Source organism: Lepisosteus oculatus, chromosome 1 (assembly GCF_040954835.1).
Source record: "Lepisosteus oculatus isolate fLepOcu1 chromosome 1, fLepOcu1.hap2, whole genome shotgun sequence".
Lineage (NCBI taxonomy): Eukaryota > Metazoa > Chordata > Actinopteri > Semionotiformes > Lepisosteidae > Lepisosteus > Lepisosteus oculatus.
In genome coordinates this window covers 44027614-44049963 of record NC_090696.1, presented here as the reverse complement: position 1 = coordinate 44049963, position 22350 = coordinate 44027614, and the positions used below count along the sequence as shown (strand labels likewise).

At 35.7% G+C, this 22350-nt stretch overlaps 1 protein-coding gene across 5 annotated transcripts in view; it reads left to right on the top strand.

Moving 5' to 3' along the window:
* The window catches only part of slc2a9l2 (solute carrier family 2 member 9, like 2), a 328902-nt gene that overhangs the window by 130626 nt on the left and 175926 nt on the right, over positions 1 to 22350 (top strand). Inside the window, exons 7-8 of one of the 5 annotated variants that reach the window (XM_069190344.1) lie at positions 3591 to 3656; positions 3761 to 4594. The exons of the other annotated variants lie outside the window; for them this stretch is intronic. Of the exons in view, the coding sequence (XP_069046445.1) occupies positions 3591 to 3656; positions 3761 to 4486 (792 nt within the window). The 3' untranslated portion in view covers positions 4487 to 4594. Of the gene's footprint in view, positions 1 to 3590; positions 3657 to 3760; positions 4595 to 22350 lie in introns of those variants that run through there. 5 annotated transcript variants of the gene reach the window in all.

The window sequence follows — 22350 nt, the reverse complement described above, 5'->3', positions numbered from 1 at the left end:
TAACCTGGACTTTAACCTGAGTTAACCAAAAGAACTAATAGTAGACTTTCGGAGATAACTTTAGAGGTCTATTATACGGATAACTTTAGAGGTCTATTATACGTACAGATGCAGCAATTCAAAATGGGTGAGGTATTTCGCGGCATACCCCGGTGGGCGTGTCGCGGTATCACACGGTATCACGCGTTTCACGTGTGTCATGTGACTAACTATCCGGCGTCGCCTTGTAAAATCGCCAGGGGGAGCTTAACCTCTCATGTACAGCATTTGAGCCTTTAATTTTGAACTGTGTATTACAGCATGTTAATCATCAGTCATTAAAATGTTGGTATATTTTATGAAAGCAAGATTGCTCAGTTGGACAAAAGTACACAACCTACCTTTATCAGAAATATTTATGCATCAAAGCCTTTACTGAAGATATTACTAATAGTATTAATAATGGATGACTTTGGACAAGCTGTATACTCAAAGTATAATTTCTTTAGCACATTTGTACAAGCACTTGGAATCTGTCCAAGTCATACTTTGTCAGGCATTTTGTTTTACTTCAACGGGCATAAAAACTTCCTTGCTTTTAAGAGGGCGTTTCATAATTTCTAGCTACGAAAATGATTTAAAATGCGACACCTATCATTCAACTAGAGCTTAAAATATCACAAGGAAAAATACACACCGGTATTCCATTTCTCCCTAAACATTGTAAGCTTCGAAGTCTTTAACTAACGTGATACCGGAGTCAACAAGCATACTTTTAGAATTTGATTAAAAGGGAATATAATATGGAATCGCGTTTCTAAAGAATTTAATAACGGTATGATTATATCCGTGTACTGCAGCAGGGCTGTGTAGGGCTGTTTCGCCTACCTGATCATGCGAGCTGTCTTGTAGCCTACTGATCTAGGTGTGTGACTACCAACTGGCAGGTTGTGTGTTCGAATCCAGCTGGTGCTGGACTTTTCATTTTTATTTATTTATTTTTTAATCGCGTAACATAAACATATTACCGTATGCAAACTGTACTGTATACAGTATGTATATGTATATTTAATGTCTTAACTGTGCCCGTTTAATTGAATTTTAAAAAATTATTTAACACGAACATTAAGCTGTTTACATCTTCTGCCTGAGAACAGTCACCCGTTGCTACCCAACGCAGAATGGTGATTGGCTGACACTATCTGACACCCCTCTGATTGGAGAAAAAAGACGTGCTGGTTTGCTATACATACTGTACCAGGAAGAGGATTTCTTTCTATTCAAAACGTGTATTTTAAAAGTTTAAGAAGTAAAAACCTTACAGCGTACACAGATTTCTAAACTGATCAGGATCGTTATCTTTGTCTTATGCATAATAATGTTCACCGCTCTGTCCAGCAAATTAATAATAAACTTTTTTTTATATAGCGTTTTAAACGAATAAGTAATTAGATTGCTCATAAACCTAATCACTTGCTTTTTCTTTTTATTTAGGCTCAGATTTCAACTATAGATCGTATTATTAATAACCATAATAACAACCAACCAACAAAAACAACCATATAAACATAATGGTGGTGCTGGATCTTCCAGTTTTATTTATTTATTTTTTAATCGCGTAACATAAACATATTACCGTATGCAAACTGTACTGTATACAATATGTATATGTATATTTAATGTCTTAACTGTGCCCGTTTAAGTATTGAATATTCATATCTAATTTTACCACTGAAGAGAAATCTTAACATAAACATACAGTATATGGCTGGTCTCGGTACTTTAAAGAAAAAAATACACACCGGTATTCCATTTCTCCCTAAACATTGTAAGCTTCGAAGTATTTAACTAACGTGATACCGGAGTCAACAAGCATACTTTTAGAATTTGATTAAAAGGGAATATAATATGGAATCGCGTATCTCAAGAAATTAATAACGATATAATTATATTCATGTTGCAAAAGAACTGCAACGGACATAAAAACTCCCTTGCATGGTTTCATTACGACCAGAATCGGTCTTGAGATATTTTTAACTTGATTTACAGTATTTGAGAGGTATGTCTTAACACCGATACTACAGTGCTTAAGTACTGCTCACGTATATGTTTCTAGGTTTATATTATGTATTTCATACGGTCAAATTACTTTTGAGCAACTAATAAGAAGCGTGAAACGGTATGCGTTTTACTTTCGTTTTGTGCTGGGACCCGTGGATTGTTTAGAGATATCAAGTACATACAAGTCATTTTTTAAATGTTGTAGTTCGTCTTGAAAAAATGTTACCAGTACATCATCTATCAACAATTACACAGGTTCTGTTTCCATATTGCGGATTTTGGTTACGTAATATTATTTTCTAGATTTCACATTGTGAATATGATGGGATGTCTGATGGGATGTTTCTAAAATTCCATCCTCTGTAAAACGTCTTCTCTAGTTGTCCTGCATATGTATTCGCTAATGAAGCTGTGTGTTCTGAGCCTGGATCTCTACATTTCTGTATGAACCAGCTTAGAGGGCTAAAGTCAGCTTGTGTTTAAATTGAGTGTAAGGCAATTTATGGTTCTAAAGTCATGGTCAGCATTTATCTTTGTACTGTGCTGTAAACTTGTTCTGTGCCAAGTCACATTATTTTATAGCGTTTTTAAAGCGTTATCAAATACGGTGTTACTGTAGTTTACTGAGTCCCATGTCACATGGTCTGTGATTGAAACCTGTAAAACCGGTTTCATTCGTCACAGCCAGCACTCTTCAGGTGTGAGGGTCTTCTGCTCAGAATGAAACGCTAAAATGTTTGTGTATATTCTAATGGTAGTGGGGGCGGGGTGTGTGGGAACAGGTTTGGTTGAAATTGCATTGGAGATCTATGTTCTTCACACCTGAAACATTTTCTCTGAAAGCATTTTCTTCGCAGTTTAACCGATCTTGTTACAGCATGTTACAGTTTACTATTATTAACCATATTAATTTTAAGTGCTTAATGTAAAATCTTGTAAAAATATATTTTCATTGTTCAAATATACATTAAGTCTGACTATCATATAATAAGTTAAATACAAAACTAAAGAAAAAATAGGGTTAAATATAATTCAAAATATTTTGCTAACAATGTTAACTGTTTATGAATAATAAAATGTATTAACTAAGGAGTAGGATGGCACAGTTGTTAGTATGTTTTTTGTTTTGTTTCTTTTTCATAAATACAACAGTAGTACCTGATGTCTCAGTGGCTTTCAAAATTAAATTATGCATGCAAACCTGTGAACTAGAAAGATAACTAAGATATCCATCCATTATATTCCATAATATCCATGAAATATATGGCGCTGAAATACAGTATGTGTGACGCATAAAAGACACCAAGGGATTGGGTGAGCTCCCATCACAAAAAAAAAAACTGCGAACCTGCACTACAGCGACCATAGTACAGTATGGAGACCAAGGTGTTTTACGGGAAGAGACGGGGTGCTTCTGCCGCCCCAGCTTCCAAAGAGCGAAGGGTAAACAAATACAGCAAACTTCATCTGAAATACGCGATTACAGCGCATATTACAAGGTATTATTGCCGTTTTGAATTTTAAATTCAATTATAATTATTTCTTCGTAGCCTGTTCTTCAAGAAAACACCGCACGGGCGAAACGATCTACCACCAGGACAGTAAAAAAGAAAGCGGTAAGACGGAAAAAAAGAAAAGTTTATTTTGACTTCTGTTCCGCGACTGATGAATACTACTGTGTGACTTTATTTCTTACATGAATTATGTTATTTTGCCACAGGCCGTGGGTCTCTGCTCTCGGCCACTGGCCAGGGTGCCAACCTGTAGAAGCAGCACCTGTATGGAGACTTTTCGGCAGCAGCGGGAGCAGTACGATGCATTACTGGGGAGGATTGGGAGGCTAGAGACACTCCTGAAAATGCAGAGGAAGGAGACAGTATGTTCCAGCAGTCAAACAGTTGAGCAGCTGTCTCCCGAAAAGTGCCTCTCCCCGCCGCGCAGGTTGCAATGCCTGGCGGAAGCTCTGCCCCCCGCAGAGCACACACCGCCTCAGGACACTCCATCCCGGCCTCTCAGTTCACCACCGCGCAGGAATCTGTTGATGCTGTCCCCGCCGCCTATCTCCCCCGAGGAAGCACAGCGGAATTCACAGACGCCAGTGGGACGAATAATTCTCCCAGATGTCCAACTGATACCCATCACCCAGGAGATGGAGGGGGGGTTGTACTTGCAGTGCATCAGCATAGACGGGAAAGCAAGAGCCGACCGCTACGCCGCCCTCGTGTTTCGAAATCTTGTGACTTTTGAAATTTACTGGGGGTGGACCATGTCTGTAAATTTCGATGGGTCCAGAGGCAAAAGTGCCTTGCCTTGCAATCTCCGGGAAACCAATTGTACGATGGTGAATCGGAGATTCTCAACCCTTGCTGCGTACGACTGGAAAATAATTCGTGATCGGATCAACAAAATGCTTCGTAGGAGGAGGCGGTCTTTTCCTCTTGTCTAACAGTCTGTCCACAAATAAAACATTCCTGTTAGACAAGAGGAATTGAAAAAAAAACAATTTTGTCAATGAAAACCGGTGTGTGTGTCTCTCCCTGCTGGATGTCCCTCTCACAAACTGCTGAATGAATAAAATAATTTTATTGAAAATGAGTTTGCGATTGTCTGGTCTATATTCCCTTTTAATCAAATTCTAAAAGTATGCTTGTTGACTCCGGTATCGCGTTAGTTAAAGACTTCGATGCTTAAAATGTTTATGGAGAAATGGAATACTGGTGTATATGTTTTCTTTAAAGTACCAGGACCAGCCATATACTGTAAGTTTAAGTTCCAAAATTAATATCGTTTATGGGCTTCAAACGCGTTGCAGTATGCTCAGGCACTAAGTAAAAGGAGATGCTTCGTATTGCTTGACTAATTTTAAAAACTAAGTTATAAATGCAGACGCTCCCTCGATGCGCTGCTCTGGTGCGTCGGCTCCTACACAGTGCCTGTCTGCCGTAAGCGTTACAATATACTAAATACTAAATACTAAAGCCAATACTGGTTCAATGGGCTTTGACGTGCTAATGCGTTGGTTTAACAGTCCGGGTGTGGCAGGCTTCCAATGTCAACTCGACTCGATTGGAAGACAATGAACGTATTTTAGCCCTAAATGAATTAATAGCAAACATGGTTTACATAAAATACATTTTTCCAAGAAAGTTTATAATAATACGATCTATAGTTGAAATCTGAGTCTACTTTAAAAATAAAGGAAAAGAGAGCAATCACGCTGTGTTTATGTAGAAAAAGTGATTAGGTTTATGAGCAATCTAATTACCTATTTGCTTAAAACGCTATATAAAATAAAGTTTATTTAGAGATGAATGATCAGTGTCGCAGTTTAAATAATGTGAGTCAGGAAACTAACACAGCGCCACCGGATTTAATAACGCAATAAAAACGCTATAAAATAATGTGACACAGTACAGCACAGTAAAATAATACTGACCATGACTTTAGAAGCATAAATTACCTTACACTCAATTTAAACACAAGCTGTCTTTCTGTATGAACCTCTAAGCTGGTTCATACAGAAAATGTAGAAATGCATTAGCCTGATTATGATTAAAAAACACATAATTAATCACATGTTTGCGATTTAAATCAGAACACGATTTAAATCAATACAAATGTTTATATTGTAACGCATACTGTCCAGCCTCCATTTCTCTATAAAAATTTACTGTTGCACACACACACACACAATAGAAGCAGGAACCGCTGTCAGAAGGGAAGATATGTTCAAAATATCGCAAATATCGATCATGTTGAGATATTTTGAAATATAAAAGTCAATTGATTGTCCATAATATCGCTTACCTATTTTTTTGAAGAAATGTTTGTTAAAATAAGAGTCCAGCACCAGCTAGATTCGAAAACACAACCTACCAGTTGGTAGCCACGCACCTAGACCAGTAGGCTACAAGACAGCTCCCATGATCAAGCAGGCGAAACAGCCCTACACAGCCCTGCCGCAGTACACGGATATAATCATACCGTTATTAATTTCTTGAGATACGCGATTCCATATTATATTCCCTTTTAATCAAATTCTAAAAGTATGCTTGTTGACTCCGGTATCACATTAGTTAAAGACTTCGAAGCTTACAATGTTTAGGGAGAAATGGAATACCGGTGTGTATTTTTTTCTTTAAAGTACCGAGACCAGCCATATACTGTATGTTTATGTTAAGATTTCCCTTCAGTGGTAAAATTAGATATGAATATTCAATACTTAAACGGGCACAGTTAAGACATTAAATATACATATACATATTGTATACAGTACAGTTTGCATACGGTAATATGTTTATGTTACGCGATTAAAAAATAAATAAATAAAACTGGAAGGTCCAGCACCACCATTATGTTTATATGGTTGTTTTTGTTGGTTGGTTGTTATTATGGTTATTAATAATACGATCTATAGTTGAAATCTGAGCCTAAATTAAAAGAAAAAGCAAGTGATTAGGTTTATGAGCAATCTAATTACTTATTCGTTTAAAACGCTTTATAAAATAAAGTTTATTATTAATTTGCTGGACAGAGCGGTGAACATTATTATGCATAAGACAAAGATAACGATCCTGATCAGTTTAGAAATCTGTGTACGCTGTAAGGTTTTTACTTCTTAAACTTTTAAAATACACGTTTTGAATAGAAAGAAATCCTCTTCCTGGTACAGTATGTATAGCAAACCAGCACGTCTTTTTTCTCCAATCAGAGGGGTGTCAGATAGTGTCAGCCAATCACCATTCTGCGTTGGGTAGCAACGGGTGACTGTTATCCGGCAGAAGATGTAAACAGCTTAATGTTCGTGTTAAATAATTTTTAAAAATTCAATTAAACGGGCACAGTTAAGACATTAAATATACATATACATACTGTATACAGTACAGTTTGCATACGGTAATATGTTTATGTTACGCAATTAAAAAATAAATAAATAAAAATGAAAAGTCCAGCACCAGCTGGATTCGAACACACAACCTGCCAGTTGGTAGTCACGCACCTAGACCAGTAGGCTACAAGACAGCTCGCATGATCAGGTAGGCGAAACAGCCCTACACAGCCCTGCCGCAGTACACGGATATAATCATACCGTTATTAAATTCTTTAGATACGCGATACCTCTCAAATACTGTAAATCAAGTTAAAAATATCTCAAGACCGATTCTGGTCGTAATGAAACCATGCAAGGGAGTTTTTATGTCCGTTGCAGTTCTTTTGCAACATGAATATAATTATATCGTTATTAATTTCTTGAGATACGCGATTCCATATTATATTCCCTTTTAATCAAATTCTAAAAGTATGCTTGTTGACTCCGGTATCACGTTAGTTAAAGATTTCGATGCTTAAAATGTTTAGGGAAAAATGGAATACTGGTGTGTATTTTTTTCTTTAAAGTACCAAGACCAGCTATATACTGTATGTTTACGTTCCAAAATTAATATCGTTTATGGCCTTCACACGCGTTACAGTATGCTCCTATTCTTTTTATGCTCAGCTACTAAGATTTCCCTTCAGTGGTAAAATTCAATATCTACAACGGGCACAGTAAAGATGTTTACAGTAAGTCTTTCTACGACAGACCAACGGACCACGAGTGCCCCTGTCGGTCAACCAATCACGCACAGCGGTACCCCGTGTCATCATACCTGCGGTACGTGTCTGTACCGCTCACTTTGAATGGCTGCATCTGTATATGGTTAGAGGTCTATTATACGGATAACTTTAGAGGTCTATTATACGTACATGGGTAGAGGTCTATTATACATCAAAGATAGGTTTTACAGGTGTAGAAACTAGTAAATCAACCCAATGATTTGGTTTAGAAATTTATTCTGAAAATACACATTCAGACCTGAAAAATATGTATTTCAAATTATACATTGTATACAATCAATCAACAATCAACATATGGGCAATAATCATAAAAAACACAACTAGTCTTAAACTTTAGCTACAAATTCTGGTAACATGGCAATATACAGTATAGTAATGACAAACACAAACTAATTACATTAACACACTAACTCAAAACCACATTTTGATTCAAATATACATTTTAAAATGTACAACTTCTATATTTCCAAGAAAAAAAATATTACAATGGAAGTTAAGACGATTTTTGTCCACTATTTGCAAACCCTGTCTAATTGTCCTAACAGTTAGAACCAAAAACCTATTATTTTCAGTGTCCCGATCTCCTGGCCCCCTGCCTTGCATATGCAGTAACACATTTCGTGCTCCTTTATTTCTTTTTCTGTTGATGTAGGGTGGGACTTCAGCACCGCAGCTAGGAGAAAATTATATAGTATTACTTCCCAAATAAATGATGATTAATATCTTCTTTAGTATAATCTAATAAATGAACGGTTTACTAAGCTCAAAGCTGAAATAAATGTATAAAATTTGGCTTGCATCATAGCAGTTGAGCAATAAAGTCTGTCATAAAGAGTACCCAAAGTTTGAAAGTACAACATAGAATAAGAATAGAGAAACGGCAAAACGATTTTGTGTCATCTTCCCCATTCACACTATTTTTATGTGCCATTGTTTGTTTATTCACGTACTATTTTAATACAAATAATATTAAGAAAGATCTGTATGTATTCAGATAGTATTATTATTATTCATACTTGCTTGTCAAAAGAAGATTGCTGAGATATTTGCGGATAAATACTTCAACGTTTGAAAAATGTGTCCAAAATGGTGACCAACGAATACTAGCAATGCATTGTGGTATATAACCGGAAAATATGCTGGGTTAGATATTTTCTCAAGGTATGCGTTTATTAATGTTGTCGATATTATGGTTGAAATTTAACATTGATAATACATCGCGGCTATGTGCCCCCTGCTATGTGCTGATGTGCAATTTTAACGCATGCAGTTAGTAAGGATCGGTCACTGTTGTATGGTATTATATATAATGACATTATGGAATAGGATGGGGACACACCTGGCATCACGGGGGGAGGGAGGAGTGTCGGCCCTTCAGTTTTGGGCAAAAAGATTTACCTAGCTTAATTTGCTCCCTAAAAAAAAAGTTGTACTTTGTCAATGGTCAGACAACACTAAATGACACTAACAGTCACTCAGACTGTTTGATGTGCAGGAGGGCTATCTGTCCAGGAACTGCAGCTATCAGTGTCCTTATTGAGTGTCAACATTACGATCCTGTTTGCTCAGGTGGACCGATTCCATGCAGTAGTTTATCATTATACTTAAAATCGTTATATAACTAGGACTAGTTATAGCAGTCTGTGCTTTCTGTTGGTTTTACAACATTTGTTTCTTAACGATTCAGAACCTCCATGTAGCTGCAAAAATGAACGCTTATGGTACTTTTCGCTCCAGGCAATACAAACCACGAGAGTGACGGAAAATGTGAAACTGAACTTCATCGCAAATACCAGATTGCTAGTCGTTATCTTCTATCCTGAAGCACTAATCAATGGCATAGCTGCGAGATTTCATTTGGGTAGCTGCACCGGACAGCTCCGTTTCAACCTAAATATCACCCCCCCTCAGAATTTCAGACACCCCCCTACAGATTTTTCCCCGGGCACCGCGCACTGATGGGGGACGGGGTGTCCAGGAAATGGTATCAACTTTTCTCCAAAAAATAAAAATAGAAACTCTATAGGCACTCAAACATTTTACTGTTTTTTTTTCAGGCAGGTGGCAAGACCCCCTCCGCAAAACCCTTGTATGCAAAAGCTGTGGGCATTGATTCGTCGTATACGTATATTCACAGCAAAAATACGGCTATACGTATATATACGTCGCCGCGACGTATAATCAAGTCGAATTGAAACCGTAAAATCGACGACATTAATAAACACATATATAACGTCGAAAACACATCTAACACAGTGCCTGAGGCTTTTTACTGTATGTATCGTGTGTGCCGCAACTAGGAGTATACGGCACTCTGCACAGTGTACGAAGTAAATTATTTTCGCAGTCATTAATTTATTATATTTATTACTATATTTATTATACACGTGTAAATTAATGACTGCGAAAATAATTTACTTTACTCTATAATTTTGTATAAATGGGTTCTTTTACTTCCTGATTCTGGCTCTTAGTGTAGATTTTAATGTTTTAGATTTATATGAAAATATCCTATTTTAGATGCAACTGCATGTACAGTAAGCCTGATAACTAAGTTTAATTACTTGAAATTACTTTATATTTAACATGAATAATTGGTTTCTAAGCAATCCGAAATGTACAGTGTTAGATAGCCATCCAAAACCAATTTTCAATTAAAAAGTGCTTATTTTGTCATCAGCATTTTTAATCTGTTACTGAACATTTATATTCATATTTATATACAGAAAATAATATACAGTATACTCACATGATTTCCAGAGTATTGAAGTGTGTTGAGTATTGAGTGAGTATTGAAGCTAAATAATCTTAGGTCCTAATGCTGCATTGTGTTAATCAAGTGTTCCATTTCATTATTTGGCACTTCAAGAAACCTAGCATTCTAGACAAAAAGCTACCAGAGAGGAAATTAGAAAAAAAGTTTAAAAAGTGTATTTATGATGGTTTTATTACAGAGATTGAGTTACTTGTTTGTTACTGCATGGGAAGTACAAAGATGGGAAGTATACTTTCTTTTTAAAATGAAAAATCTCCAAAAAGAGAGAAACAGCTAGTGTACATATTTTAGCTATGGAGAAAATTTAGAAATGCTAACAGACTATATAAAGTATTACACTGAATCGGGTGCAAAGTAGGACACCAAACTTTTATCATGAAAAGTATACTGTGTGGACTTTTTCCACAAAAAAGCAAGGTATTAGTGGAAACATAGTTCTGATGAGACTTTATTAAATACACGCTGATTGCTGTAAAAAAGCCAAGGCAGAAATGTGTTTGACATTGTCATTTTAATCATTTAGGAAATCACCTTAAGCAAAGGTTCTTTAACCAAACATTTTAATTGTTGCTTGATTAAACTATTTTCTGTGTTATTTGGTCAATTACATGTTATTTTTTAATTTCTAAAACTGATCCGGTTCCATAAGGGTTGTATTGGCTCTTTATTATCATTAGGTCAAAAAAAACATTTAAAACTGCAGAGGTTCTATACCAAATGTTTATCAAATTTTATAAAGATCTTCAGAGCAAATTGTTGATCTTAATTTAGGCATTTTGCAGTCAAGTGCTTTTTTCATATTTGCTTTCAATAACTTCTTTGGAAATTACATACTGTAAATGTGCTGTAAAGTTGGGCTTCTTAACTTCTAAAAGAAGAGAAGCAAAGCCATCTTAAGACTATTCCAGAATTTTCTAGTTTAAAACTAATAAGTCTACATAACAATTACAATATTCCAGAATGATGTTTGAATTGCTGTTTTCTTATTGTTGCTTAATTTCTTACACTCCTGCTTTTGAATAGGTCTCTGCCATATTTGCACAGCGTGATGATGAGAGTTATGGCATTCCCCCCTGGCAAAATTGCACTAGTTCAAATACATCTATTACAAAATTGTTTGACTGCAATCTCCACTTCATACCATACACTTTCATACCATAGGTTTTCAGTTAAGACTGGGTCATGCAAAGATATTTGCTCTCAACTCTTCATACCAGTGTGACTTTGGATTCCCATCTTTTTTAAGTTCTAGATTCTTGGCAGTGTCAAGCAAATGTCCCTCTAGGAATTCCCTGTACTTGACACCATCCATTTTCCCCTCAGTCCTGTCAAGCTTCACAGTCCCTGCAGATAAGAATAACATGATGATGGCACTACTGTACTTGAAAGTTATGGGGTTGGCTCTTGTGTTGTACTTGTGCCATTTCTAACATTTTTGCATTTAAACCAAATAGAACAGTTTTTTCTTGTCTGACCCTAAACCTTCCATTACCACAGAATTAAGATTCAAAATTACCTGTAATGTAGTATTTACATGAAGATAGATGGAGTAAAAACATACTGACTAAAAGAAAACAATTTCAGAATGACTCCAGAATTGTCTTGCAAAAAGAAATATAACATATATGATCAGTGCTAGTTTATGAGTTACAGTAAGTAAGGAATAAACAATACTGACATACATATAAAGTTACATGTAACAGTGGTCCAGATGGGTATCTACTGTATCTTTCATGATCAATATCATATATAGTGTATCATATAATCTAGTATACGCATTTCAGGAAGGCAAGATAAATCCATTCCAATTAGGTAAATAAAGAGTAGTCAGTAACTTGTACATCATTATAAGATAATGACAGCTAGTACTGGGAATGATTTTGGAAGCAGTAAAGGGTATATTGCAGTCTAATGCTTCTCATATTAGACTGAAAAGTAAAATGGAATAATTGTTTCAAACACATCTTACAAAAACAACATTATGATGTAAAAAGTGTTCATAAATAAGCCAAATCAACTTTATATATAAAGTCGACACCTGAAGAAACAGTTTAAACCCAAAACGTTGTGTTTTCTTTCTTCCTTTTTTTTCAGCATGGAATAAACTTATTACTTGTTCCTTTGCAGCCTACGCATGCTGATGCAGCTACCCACCTGAACTTTATATATATATTTTAATGAGTTTAAACCTCATATCAAGATTATCCAGCTCTTTAATGCTGTAGTTAATAAAGTTCAATGTGCATCTACTAGAGAGGTGCCATATTTTAAATGAACAGTAATAAAGTTAATGTAATACGTGAGATTAAGTTTATCAATGAATTACAGCAGCTCCATGTATCTCAGCAAAAGGTAACTCAAGAAATATAAGGAAAAAAGTGAATAAAACAGCAACATACAGAAAAACACTTCAAATAAGCAGCTGAGAACATTACACTAATAATAAAAGAACAGAATAATTTACACCCTGCTAGTCCAATCTCATCATACTGTATCTACAGCATACTGCTTTGCCACAAAGGTACAACTTACTATAATCTATAGTGGAAAACAATAAACCCACTGTGATATATGGTTGAAAATAATGTAAGTAAAAACTATGAAACAAACTTTGAGCTTCTCTTTTTGAAGGTATTACTTACTGAATTCCATATTAATTTGAGTTCTCAAATGCAATAAATGCAAGAAAACATTATAAATTGCTATTAAAAGGCATAACAGCTACCAAACACAAAACGTCTCTCTGCTAGTATAATGATCATGGGTTTTACAGCACACAGAACACCCCAAGGCAGTTTTTCACCTTAAAATCTATTTTCTGAAATATCTGGGTATTTTTCACACTGAAAATCCACAATGTCAAAAGCAATGTTTAAAAAAGATAGCTGCAGCTTTCACAAGTTACAATACAACCTAACATTTCCACTGTTGTATGACCAGTTGATAATAAGTAGTTATTTATTTTTTTCATTCTGAATTAATTCAATTCAGTGATTTCTGTAATTCACAACCAGCGCAATACAAAGTTGCTACCACTGACATCGACATCTGGGAATCCCATCAAAATACTGAGATCTTATAATTCCTTTTTTTAGGTAAGAAGATTTAATATTTCCTAGGTATTAGTAGAGGCTGTTTCTAAAACCCTACTGTATATATATCCTTGATATTCTTCATTTTAGTCAAAAATGTTGAAGAGAACAACAAACAGGTGACCTGATTCCTGGAAACTAATAGTGGTACAAATTTCTGCCTCTTTCCCCTATGCCCTAGTAGAAAAGGTTGTCTGCTCACACAATGCATTAAGTATTTTACCTCAGGTGCAAAACAGAAGAACTGAGTTTGCTTCTTGTTAGTACAGATGTCATATTTTTAGCATAGTTTAATATTAGAAAAAAGCATTGGATGTTAAAGATTAAGCCATTTAGGTCATAAAAATTCTGCCTCCCAAAATAATAACCAGTGATTGATCTTCTTAAAATTCAGTGTGTCTGACACGTCGGAGATAATATCAAATGATGCTGTTTTTTAGCCCGTTATGCATATTGTTATGGCTAGAGAGGTGTCTTAAAAAACAACAGTCATGAAATTTAACATTTGCAGTTCACAGAACCTAAAAACAATGAGTAGAAGCCATTAGCAAGCTGTAAGTGGGCTGAGAGACAGAAGATCAAAGGCAATTTTCTAGTGAATTACTTTAATTAAATCCTTAATAAATCATTTGCATCAACACAAAAGAACATAGAATAAAAAAAAACAAGACAGAGAGACACAGAGAAGCACCGGAGTGGGGCTGTCTCACAATGTTTTATGTTTTATTTGATGTATGTAAATGTCCAATAATATTTGCACTGTAAATCTTGTGTTAATTCTGACTTGGCAACACGGTAATTAATTGGTCATACCAATAAAGCTCTTTGAATTTTAAAGACAGGGGACAGAGTGAAGAAGTGTGCAAGGTGAAAGGAATTTTTGTTCTGTTCACAGAAGAATCAGGAGATCAAATTCTAGCTACCTTTATTGTTGAATCATCAGTATAAAATAATATTATTTTGTAGTTGGTGATACATTTTAGAATAGGGAAATAGATTCCCACTCACTTTTGGGTATCTAGGTTTTAGGAATGGAGATTTAAGATTGGGTTGTATTCTATTACTTTAGGAGGCCTGTGTGACACAGTGAAAGGTATTTTTCCCTGTTAATGACTAGAGGGCCCCTAACACCACCAGCCCTCTAAATTGTTTCTCTCTCCTTGATCCTTGTTTATCATCAGCATTACCTGAGCTTCTAATTAAGAGTCCTATATTAAATTCTCACGCGACTCCCCTTCATGCTTCGTAGAACCATGGCATCGGCTACACTGCTTAGCCGCTCTCTTTCAGCAATATAAACCTTCGAGACTTTTCTCAAATTTTCTCTTGATCCTCTTACTGTTCACCCTGTTGCACCTTAGTTAAGAACCCTAAGTTTTGAGCAACTACACAATGGCTGTCTACCTCTCAAGGTATCGACTATGTGGGCAAACTATGGCCCCAGCCAGTTTTAACCGGCCCTTGAGGTAAAAAATTAATTAGTCAATAGTCGCCTTATTCCACTTTGTTTGGTGCTGTTTTTCTTACATTTCATTATTCATGCCATTTGATGGCGCACAAACGTTTTACCACAGTGATTCCAAACTGTGCATTGCGCCACCTAGGGGAGGCGCCATTGTCGGTCATGGTATCGCAAGTCAAAAATTTTATCATGAGCAAAACCCGCTGTTCCTGCACACAGAATGTACTAGTTGAGCGATACCTAGCTAGATTGTGTCACATGATACTAGGTAAGAGAGTCGGCAGTCTGTAAGCAGTATCAGTTGATCGTGGTTTTGGTGTTTCATGTTTCTATAAGTGGTCATTTTGTGAGTTTTTTTTTTACACGATCGCAATTGATGTTAGATTTTTACATTTTTATTTAATATAATAATAATAATGAGCTCTATTTTATATAGCGCCTTTAAAGGTTGCTTCTCAAAGTGCTTTACAGGATGACAATAACAATAAATAAGAAGACTACAACAATAATTAAGAAGATTTCACAAGATAGGACACAATTATAATTACAACAATACAACAATAACAATAACAATTGTGCTGTGAAGTTGACGGAAGCCAGATTGGAGGGGTTCGAAAAGGTTGCTTGTCATGAGGTGGTTATGTAACTGAAGTGTGACAGCACGTTCTAGAATTTTAGAGAGAAAGGGTAAGTTGGAGACTGGGCGAAAGTTGTTAAGATTGTCGAGAGCCATGTTAGGCTTCTTTGGCATGGGAGCAATAGCAGCAGTTTTGAGGACCATTGGTACAATGCTGGTGCTCAAGGATTCATGTATTATATTGAGGACAATGGGACAGAGAGAAGAGAAACAGGACTGGAATAAGGTGGTGGGAATGGGATCTAAAATAGATGTGGTGGGTTTCATGCGCGTAACTAGTTTGTTTAGGGATGCTGAGTCAAGAAGATAGAAGCTCGAGAGACAGGAACCAGAGAAGTTGGATGAGGAAGGAGGAGGTATGGAAATTATATCCGTAGTGGAGAGAATGTGATGCCGGATGTTAATAATAATAATAATGTTGCTTTATTAGCCCTATACAATTTCTTGCATTAGGAATTCGTATTTTCGCATACTCCAGCTTGCTCTCCATGAGACACAGACACACAGACAGGGAGAGAAGTTTGGGGTCAGAGCACAGGGTCAGCCATTGTACAGCGCCCCTGGAGCAGTTGGGGTTAAGGGCCTTGCTCAGGGGCCCAACGGAGTAGGATTCCTCTGCCGGCTGCGGGATGTTGTCAATCTTAGAACTAAAGAAATCTAAGAATGTGTTGCAAAGTTGTGATGAGGCAGGTAATGTGGTAGGGCAGTTTGGCTTGAGCAGTCTGTTGATGGTGGAGAAAAGATGTCTGGGATGAAAATTGGATCAACTTGACCCATCATAATTTGAAAATTATTTTTAAATTTATAATAACTTTTCAAATTTTTGATCTTTTGTAAAATATCGTACTGACATAGAACTTATTTTTGACACAGAGGAGGCATGTGGAAAATTTGACAGGTCAAGGGAGGCATAGACCCACAAATTTCGGGAACCCCTGCTTTACCCACTTGGTTCACCAGTCAAAGTGGGTCCATCGCACCGTGAGGGGCTCTGCACCAAAATTATTGGATTGAAGAAGCAGAAAGTTGATAGCGAATGCAGAGTGCGCATATAAAATTGCTAAACAAAGCAAGCCGCTCTCTGAAGGGGAATTTTTGATAAAAAATGTAGATATTCTTTGTCTTGAGAGCAAGAACAAATTTGAGAAAATAAGTCTATCATGCAGAACAGTTACCCGTCGGGTCGAGGTAATCAGTGAAGACATGGCTTGTGAGTAAACTTCAAGTTTTATTCAATTTTTATTGTTTTATATTCAAAATATTTTTTTCTCTCATGTTATCATTAACCTTGTACTAATAACCCTATGTTATTCTGAACTTATATACTGTAGGGCATAGGCTATCTGTAACAGCAGCCTGAAGTGGTCCGCTATACAGTTTCAAAATTTTATGTGGCCCTTGGGACAAAAAAGGTTTGCCTGCTCTAACCTGTGATAAGGCAGTCCAAGGACCTACACTGTTACACCTGTTACACTGTTACACTACATAGGATTACATATAACAACGTTAGCATTCTGGGGTTTTTGGCATCGTAGAATATAGGCCTCTGAGACACCTTGTGTTGAAAATAGTGTAGCATTTATGTTGTATATGTGTAACATTTTGTTTGTTTTTGTGTTATTGGTAAGAAATACTTGTTTACCTTTGATTTGCCTCTGATTTATTGCTTTTTCCAGAGCTGTGCCAGAGAATAAAGAACTTGCATGCCTCAAATTATACCAAACACATCGATATACAGTATCTGTGAAACAGGGTTTTTAATTCTTTATTTTTATTATTTTATATCCCACTATTTTGTAGAGAGAGCCCTCTATTTATAACAATACCATATCATTGGTATGCTGCAGTATCACATTTTATATGGCTTGGGAGTGTCCAATGTTAGTTCTGGAGAATATTTCTTTATATTTTATTCAATTTTAAGAAATAAGGTTATTTTTCTACACTCAGTTGGCACTATTATTATGAAATGATAGTAAATGATCTAATTCTTGCAAATTAGTTGTGGTTTTCCAGTTTGACTGCAGCCAAACTGCCAAATGTACAGCAGCCAGAGCATTACTGGCATTGTGTTAAGAGCCTCCATATTCTCTCTTCCAGCATCATTGAAACTTCATCTATCTTGATATTTATATAACACTCCTGACAGTAGGGATCCATGGTGCCAATGACAGTGATATTACAGGCTGGGGGAGCATTGCTCCTGGCACGCTGTTCATTGTACCATATGCATTAGATTGGTTATTAGTGGTTCTTAAGTAGAAAGCTGGAACAGGTACTACTAAAGGTAACAGCAGATGGGTGAGAAGGTGTTGGAGTTGAGGGGGTAAGAATTTTTACTTTTGTGTTGAAAATAATGTTTACAAAAATGAAAAACAGTTTTGGAAGCAGCTGTTAAATGATTTCTATGAAGAGCTTTGAATGTATATCAAATATATTTATGCAGACATTGGAATTAATTCACCCTTCTCATAAAAAAAACAGTTTACCAGCCCCTGCTAATGATGCATATCCCTAGGCCATAATGGTTCTGGTGCCAACTCTATCAAACTGAAATCCCATGCTAACTCTCGTCCTTTGAGACAGCTCCAAAACCTTTCCAGAAATCTTCAGCCAAAATAATCACTGAAAAGTGTGTGTTATGATATAGTATAGTAGATTTTTAAGCATAGAAGGTAACATTATGTGTCCTAAATATTTTCTATCAAATGAAAGCACCACTGCACAGTTTTCAGTTGCCTTTATTTTATGTATGTTTATGTCCATTTGCTTAAAAGTTTTCTGCAAAAACTCAAGTTGGTCCCATTTGATTTTCTTTAAATCCAGCATAAATTGGCCACCCATTTAATTTTCACACAATACCTCTATATGTTTTTTGCAGTGTGTTTGAGTGATGTTTCGTATGTCATCCCTCATGAAATGTTAACTTTTTTCTGGATCCTGGCCTTTTAAAATATTTCATGACAGACTATTAATATTTTAATAGTACTAATATTTTATGGCAGTCTGCAAATCTAAAGTATTTCATTCATTTTAAAATTGAAACCTGGAGAGCCCAGGGGAGAAGCTACAGTATATCTAAGTTCTTTTCTTTTGGATCATACCCTATTGATACAAAAGAAACAGCAGGAAATATGCATTGTACAACCGACCTGAAGTTTCTTTACAGTAATTAGACCTGATTGAAGTTCTACAACAGACAAATCTACATTTTATTTACCAACGACTTCTACTAATGACATTTACATTGCTCAAATTAGTCATTAGCGATAATGACTATTTGTAATTTCAATTTATTTTTATTTTCACAACAAGCTTACCCCAAGGCACTTAACAAACCTGTAATGTGGAAGTATTCCTTAACAAAGTAATGTGGAAGTGTAAACTTTTTTAATACACATATTCATCTTTGTATGAATACTGATATTTGTTATTTTTCTGGAATTGCTTAAAATATGTACAATATGTTTACAAACTAGGAACAAAAAAAGGATCACGGGGAAACAAAAAAAAACATTAAGAAATTTCATACATTCAGAAAACCAGGACAAGATGACATAAGTCAAATTACCACATATATAGAATATTTAAATTATTACATTAATTCAAAAACAGCTATAAGCATGGTAACTTAAAATTTAAAAAGCACATTTGCAATGGTACATCTTATTTAGTTAAATAGTGAGGGTTTGCATGGCACTACAAGGTCAGAACCTGGTCTTCCTGGTTCGCCAGTTTCCTAGTCTGGTGATATAATCCAAAGTATTTGATTGCATCAACTTGTATATGGATGTGTTAAGTGGGGAAACGCATTTTCATTTGTGGACTAATCTTGTACAAGATGTTAATCTTAAAACAAATTAAGATTGAAAGTGATTCTTCCTGAGTATCCAAAGTCTGACTTTTTTCAAAATCTGTTGTCTAATAGCAAATGAATGGGAAAAAGACAGGACTTGACATGTACAGTAAATGAGCCATGCAAGGGTCTAAATATAGGTTTTTATGATGGTTTTGCAGAAGAGTCCCCAACACAATTGCCGTGGCTATGCACAAAAAACATTTACAAAAGAGAACCTCACTAGGAAGAAAGATGGTACATTTAGTTCCTCTTTGATGAATATGTTCATAAGTTATCTTTGACTTTGCAATTTATACTTCTGGATCATTTTTAGCCTTTTTGTGTTTTCCACTACAAGACATGTAAGGTAATTCAGGTTGCACGTGATCAGCAGAAAGAATAATGGTATTTATTAATCCATTAATTTATTAATTAATTAACTGCTGTTTGTTTAAAAATATTTTCTTCATGAATGAAAAAAATGTGCTGATATAAATTGAAACAACTCAGACATACCTTGTGTACAAGAGAAAAAATATTAATTCATGTGCAGGTTTTTGAAGAGATGATTTATTGTCACCTTAAATACAAATTTGTGACCCTCGTGAAAACAGCCTTTAGAAAGTGATTAGAAAGAAATCTCCAAAAGATACAACATATTTTAAAGTTCTTTGAATCATTAATACTGAAAATATATCATGTGCACTTATGTAAATTATTCTGAATAACTGTTGTTGATTTTTTAAAATAAATTAATGAGACTTTCTGGAAATATTGGTATAAATTATAGAACTTTACGTTGGTTACTAATTAGTCCTACTACCCGATCAATTTAAATCTGTTATGAATGACAGTGTGTTGAATGCAAAAAAAAGTTCACATTTTCAGTGAGAGGTGCCTTTGAGAAAATAAAAGCAATCTGTTAATGGGAAAAACCTATAAAATTAGGCACACATAGTCTGATTAATTAATTAGAATTTAGAGGGAGTGACATTTCATGTGAAGCAAAGAGGCTGTCAAGATAGACATACTTGGAATTATACACTCAAAGTATAACTTCACATGCGGTTACCTCTCTAGAGGAGTGGTCTCATTAGTAAAGGACTGGGTTGTTTACAGGACTGTGGGAATGGAGGACTACAGAGTGTTGAGAAAGTACACCTTAGGCTACACTGAGGGGAATCATAGGTTCCTTGACAGACAGGCTGCATAGTGGTTCATTTGGTAGTTAATTTGCCTAGCTCATTGGGGTTGAAGTGCACTGTCGAGAACTGGGTTGGCCAGCTGAAGTAGGAATGACTGGAGGCTTTTGCACCTAAAAGAGTAGGACTTTACTTGACAAGGTAGAAGTGTAGACTCTCCCCACAGCTGTGAGAGGAGTCTAGAGACACAGGTCCTTAGTCCTCCCATTGCATTACTATCAGCAAACTGACTTGTTGTCTTGGAGACAGTATAAAATAAGAAAGAGACAAAACAACAAACTGGCTGCTGCTGTGACAGAGGTGCGAGTGTTTGTTACATAGTGGCGTTCTTGGCTAGACAAGATCAGTCAGGATAGTCAGTGATCAGAAGAATTACTGGTTGTCAGTGAAGCTATAGTGCTGGGTCTCACAGAGCAAATATGAATACTCTATTGTCTGAGAAACAAAACATAAATCAATGCTATGTTCTACAAGGTCAATATTAGTATTGTGCCCATTAGCACTGAAATTAAAAAGATTCCTGGGAATATTGCAGTATACAGTATATCAAAAAAGCTATGAAAATTAAATCCACATTGGCTCAAATTTATCTGATAAAGTGATAAACAGTGACATTTTACTGTTCAGGAACATTTTTAGCATGTTCCTGCTGTGGGTGAGGATCTTCAAATTTTAAAAAGTTACTGAGTTGCTTCATTTCTGAAAGCCTTACAGGGTGCTTTTGTTGCCTTTACAATCTTTTACTGCAAAATGGAATGTGAAACTGGCTTCCAGCCAGGGACCTATGCAATCTTTTGCTTCTTCTCTCAAACATCCATTTTAAAAATTATTAAAATTCAAAAGTATTTAAGACTGTTGTCTGCACCACATTAAAAGCATGAACCATTTAGGATGAACACTAAAGAATGGACTATATGTACTAAAACTATGACATCCAGTACCTGCTTGAAGAATCTAATACACTAGAGAAGGAGATCAAGAAATTGATAGCTGCCAGACAATTGAAGAATTGGCAAAAGCAGCATTCATAGAGATATAGGTAATACATTTATTCAATGCAGAAAAGAGAAGAGAGAAAACACAACAGGCTCTGCAGCTGAACATTGTGTTTTCTCTCTTTTCTTCTCACCATGGAATAAACTTATTACTTGTTCCTTTGCAGACTATGTATCCTGACGCGGCTACCCACCTGAACCATTCATAGAGATATGCAACCTGAATTGTCAGAGAAAAATCAATGAGGTACTGGAAATACCAATACCATTTTACCAACCCTACATAAAATCACTTTGTTATACAATATGCAGTTTCTTGCAAAAAGACTCCAGTCACGTTATTATGTGACTTGGAGTAGAGAGCTGGTTACTTCAGAGATAATTTAGGTGTGTAAGAGCCATGGGGTGAATACTTATGCATTCATTTATTTTCTGTATTTTTAATTTGAATTTAGTATAATGTCTGGTTTTTGTTTTTCACTTTGACATTATAGAGTACTTTGTGTTGATGAGTGGCAAAAAGTCTTAGTTAAATACATCATGGTTCCATGCTGTAACCAATAAAATGTGAAGAAGTCCAAGACTGGGGGAGAACTTTTGCAAGGCACTGTATTTTCTTTACTCCACCTTGAAATTCAAATATCACTTCAGATACCTGCAGTGCGATCAAAAATGCAAAAAGAAACTGTTTT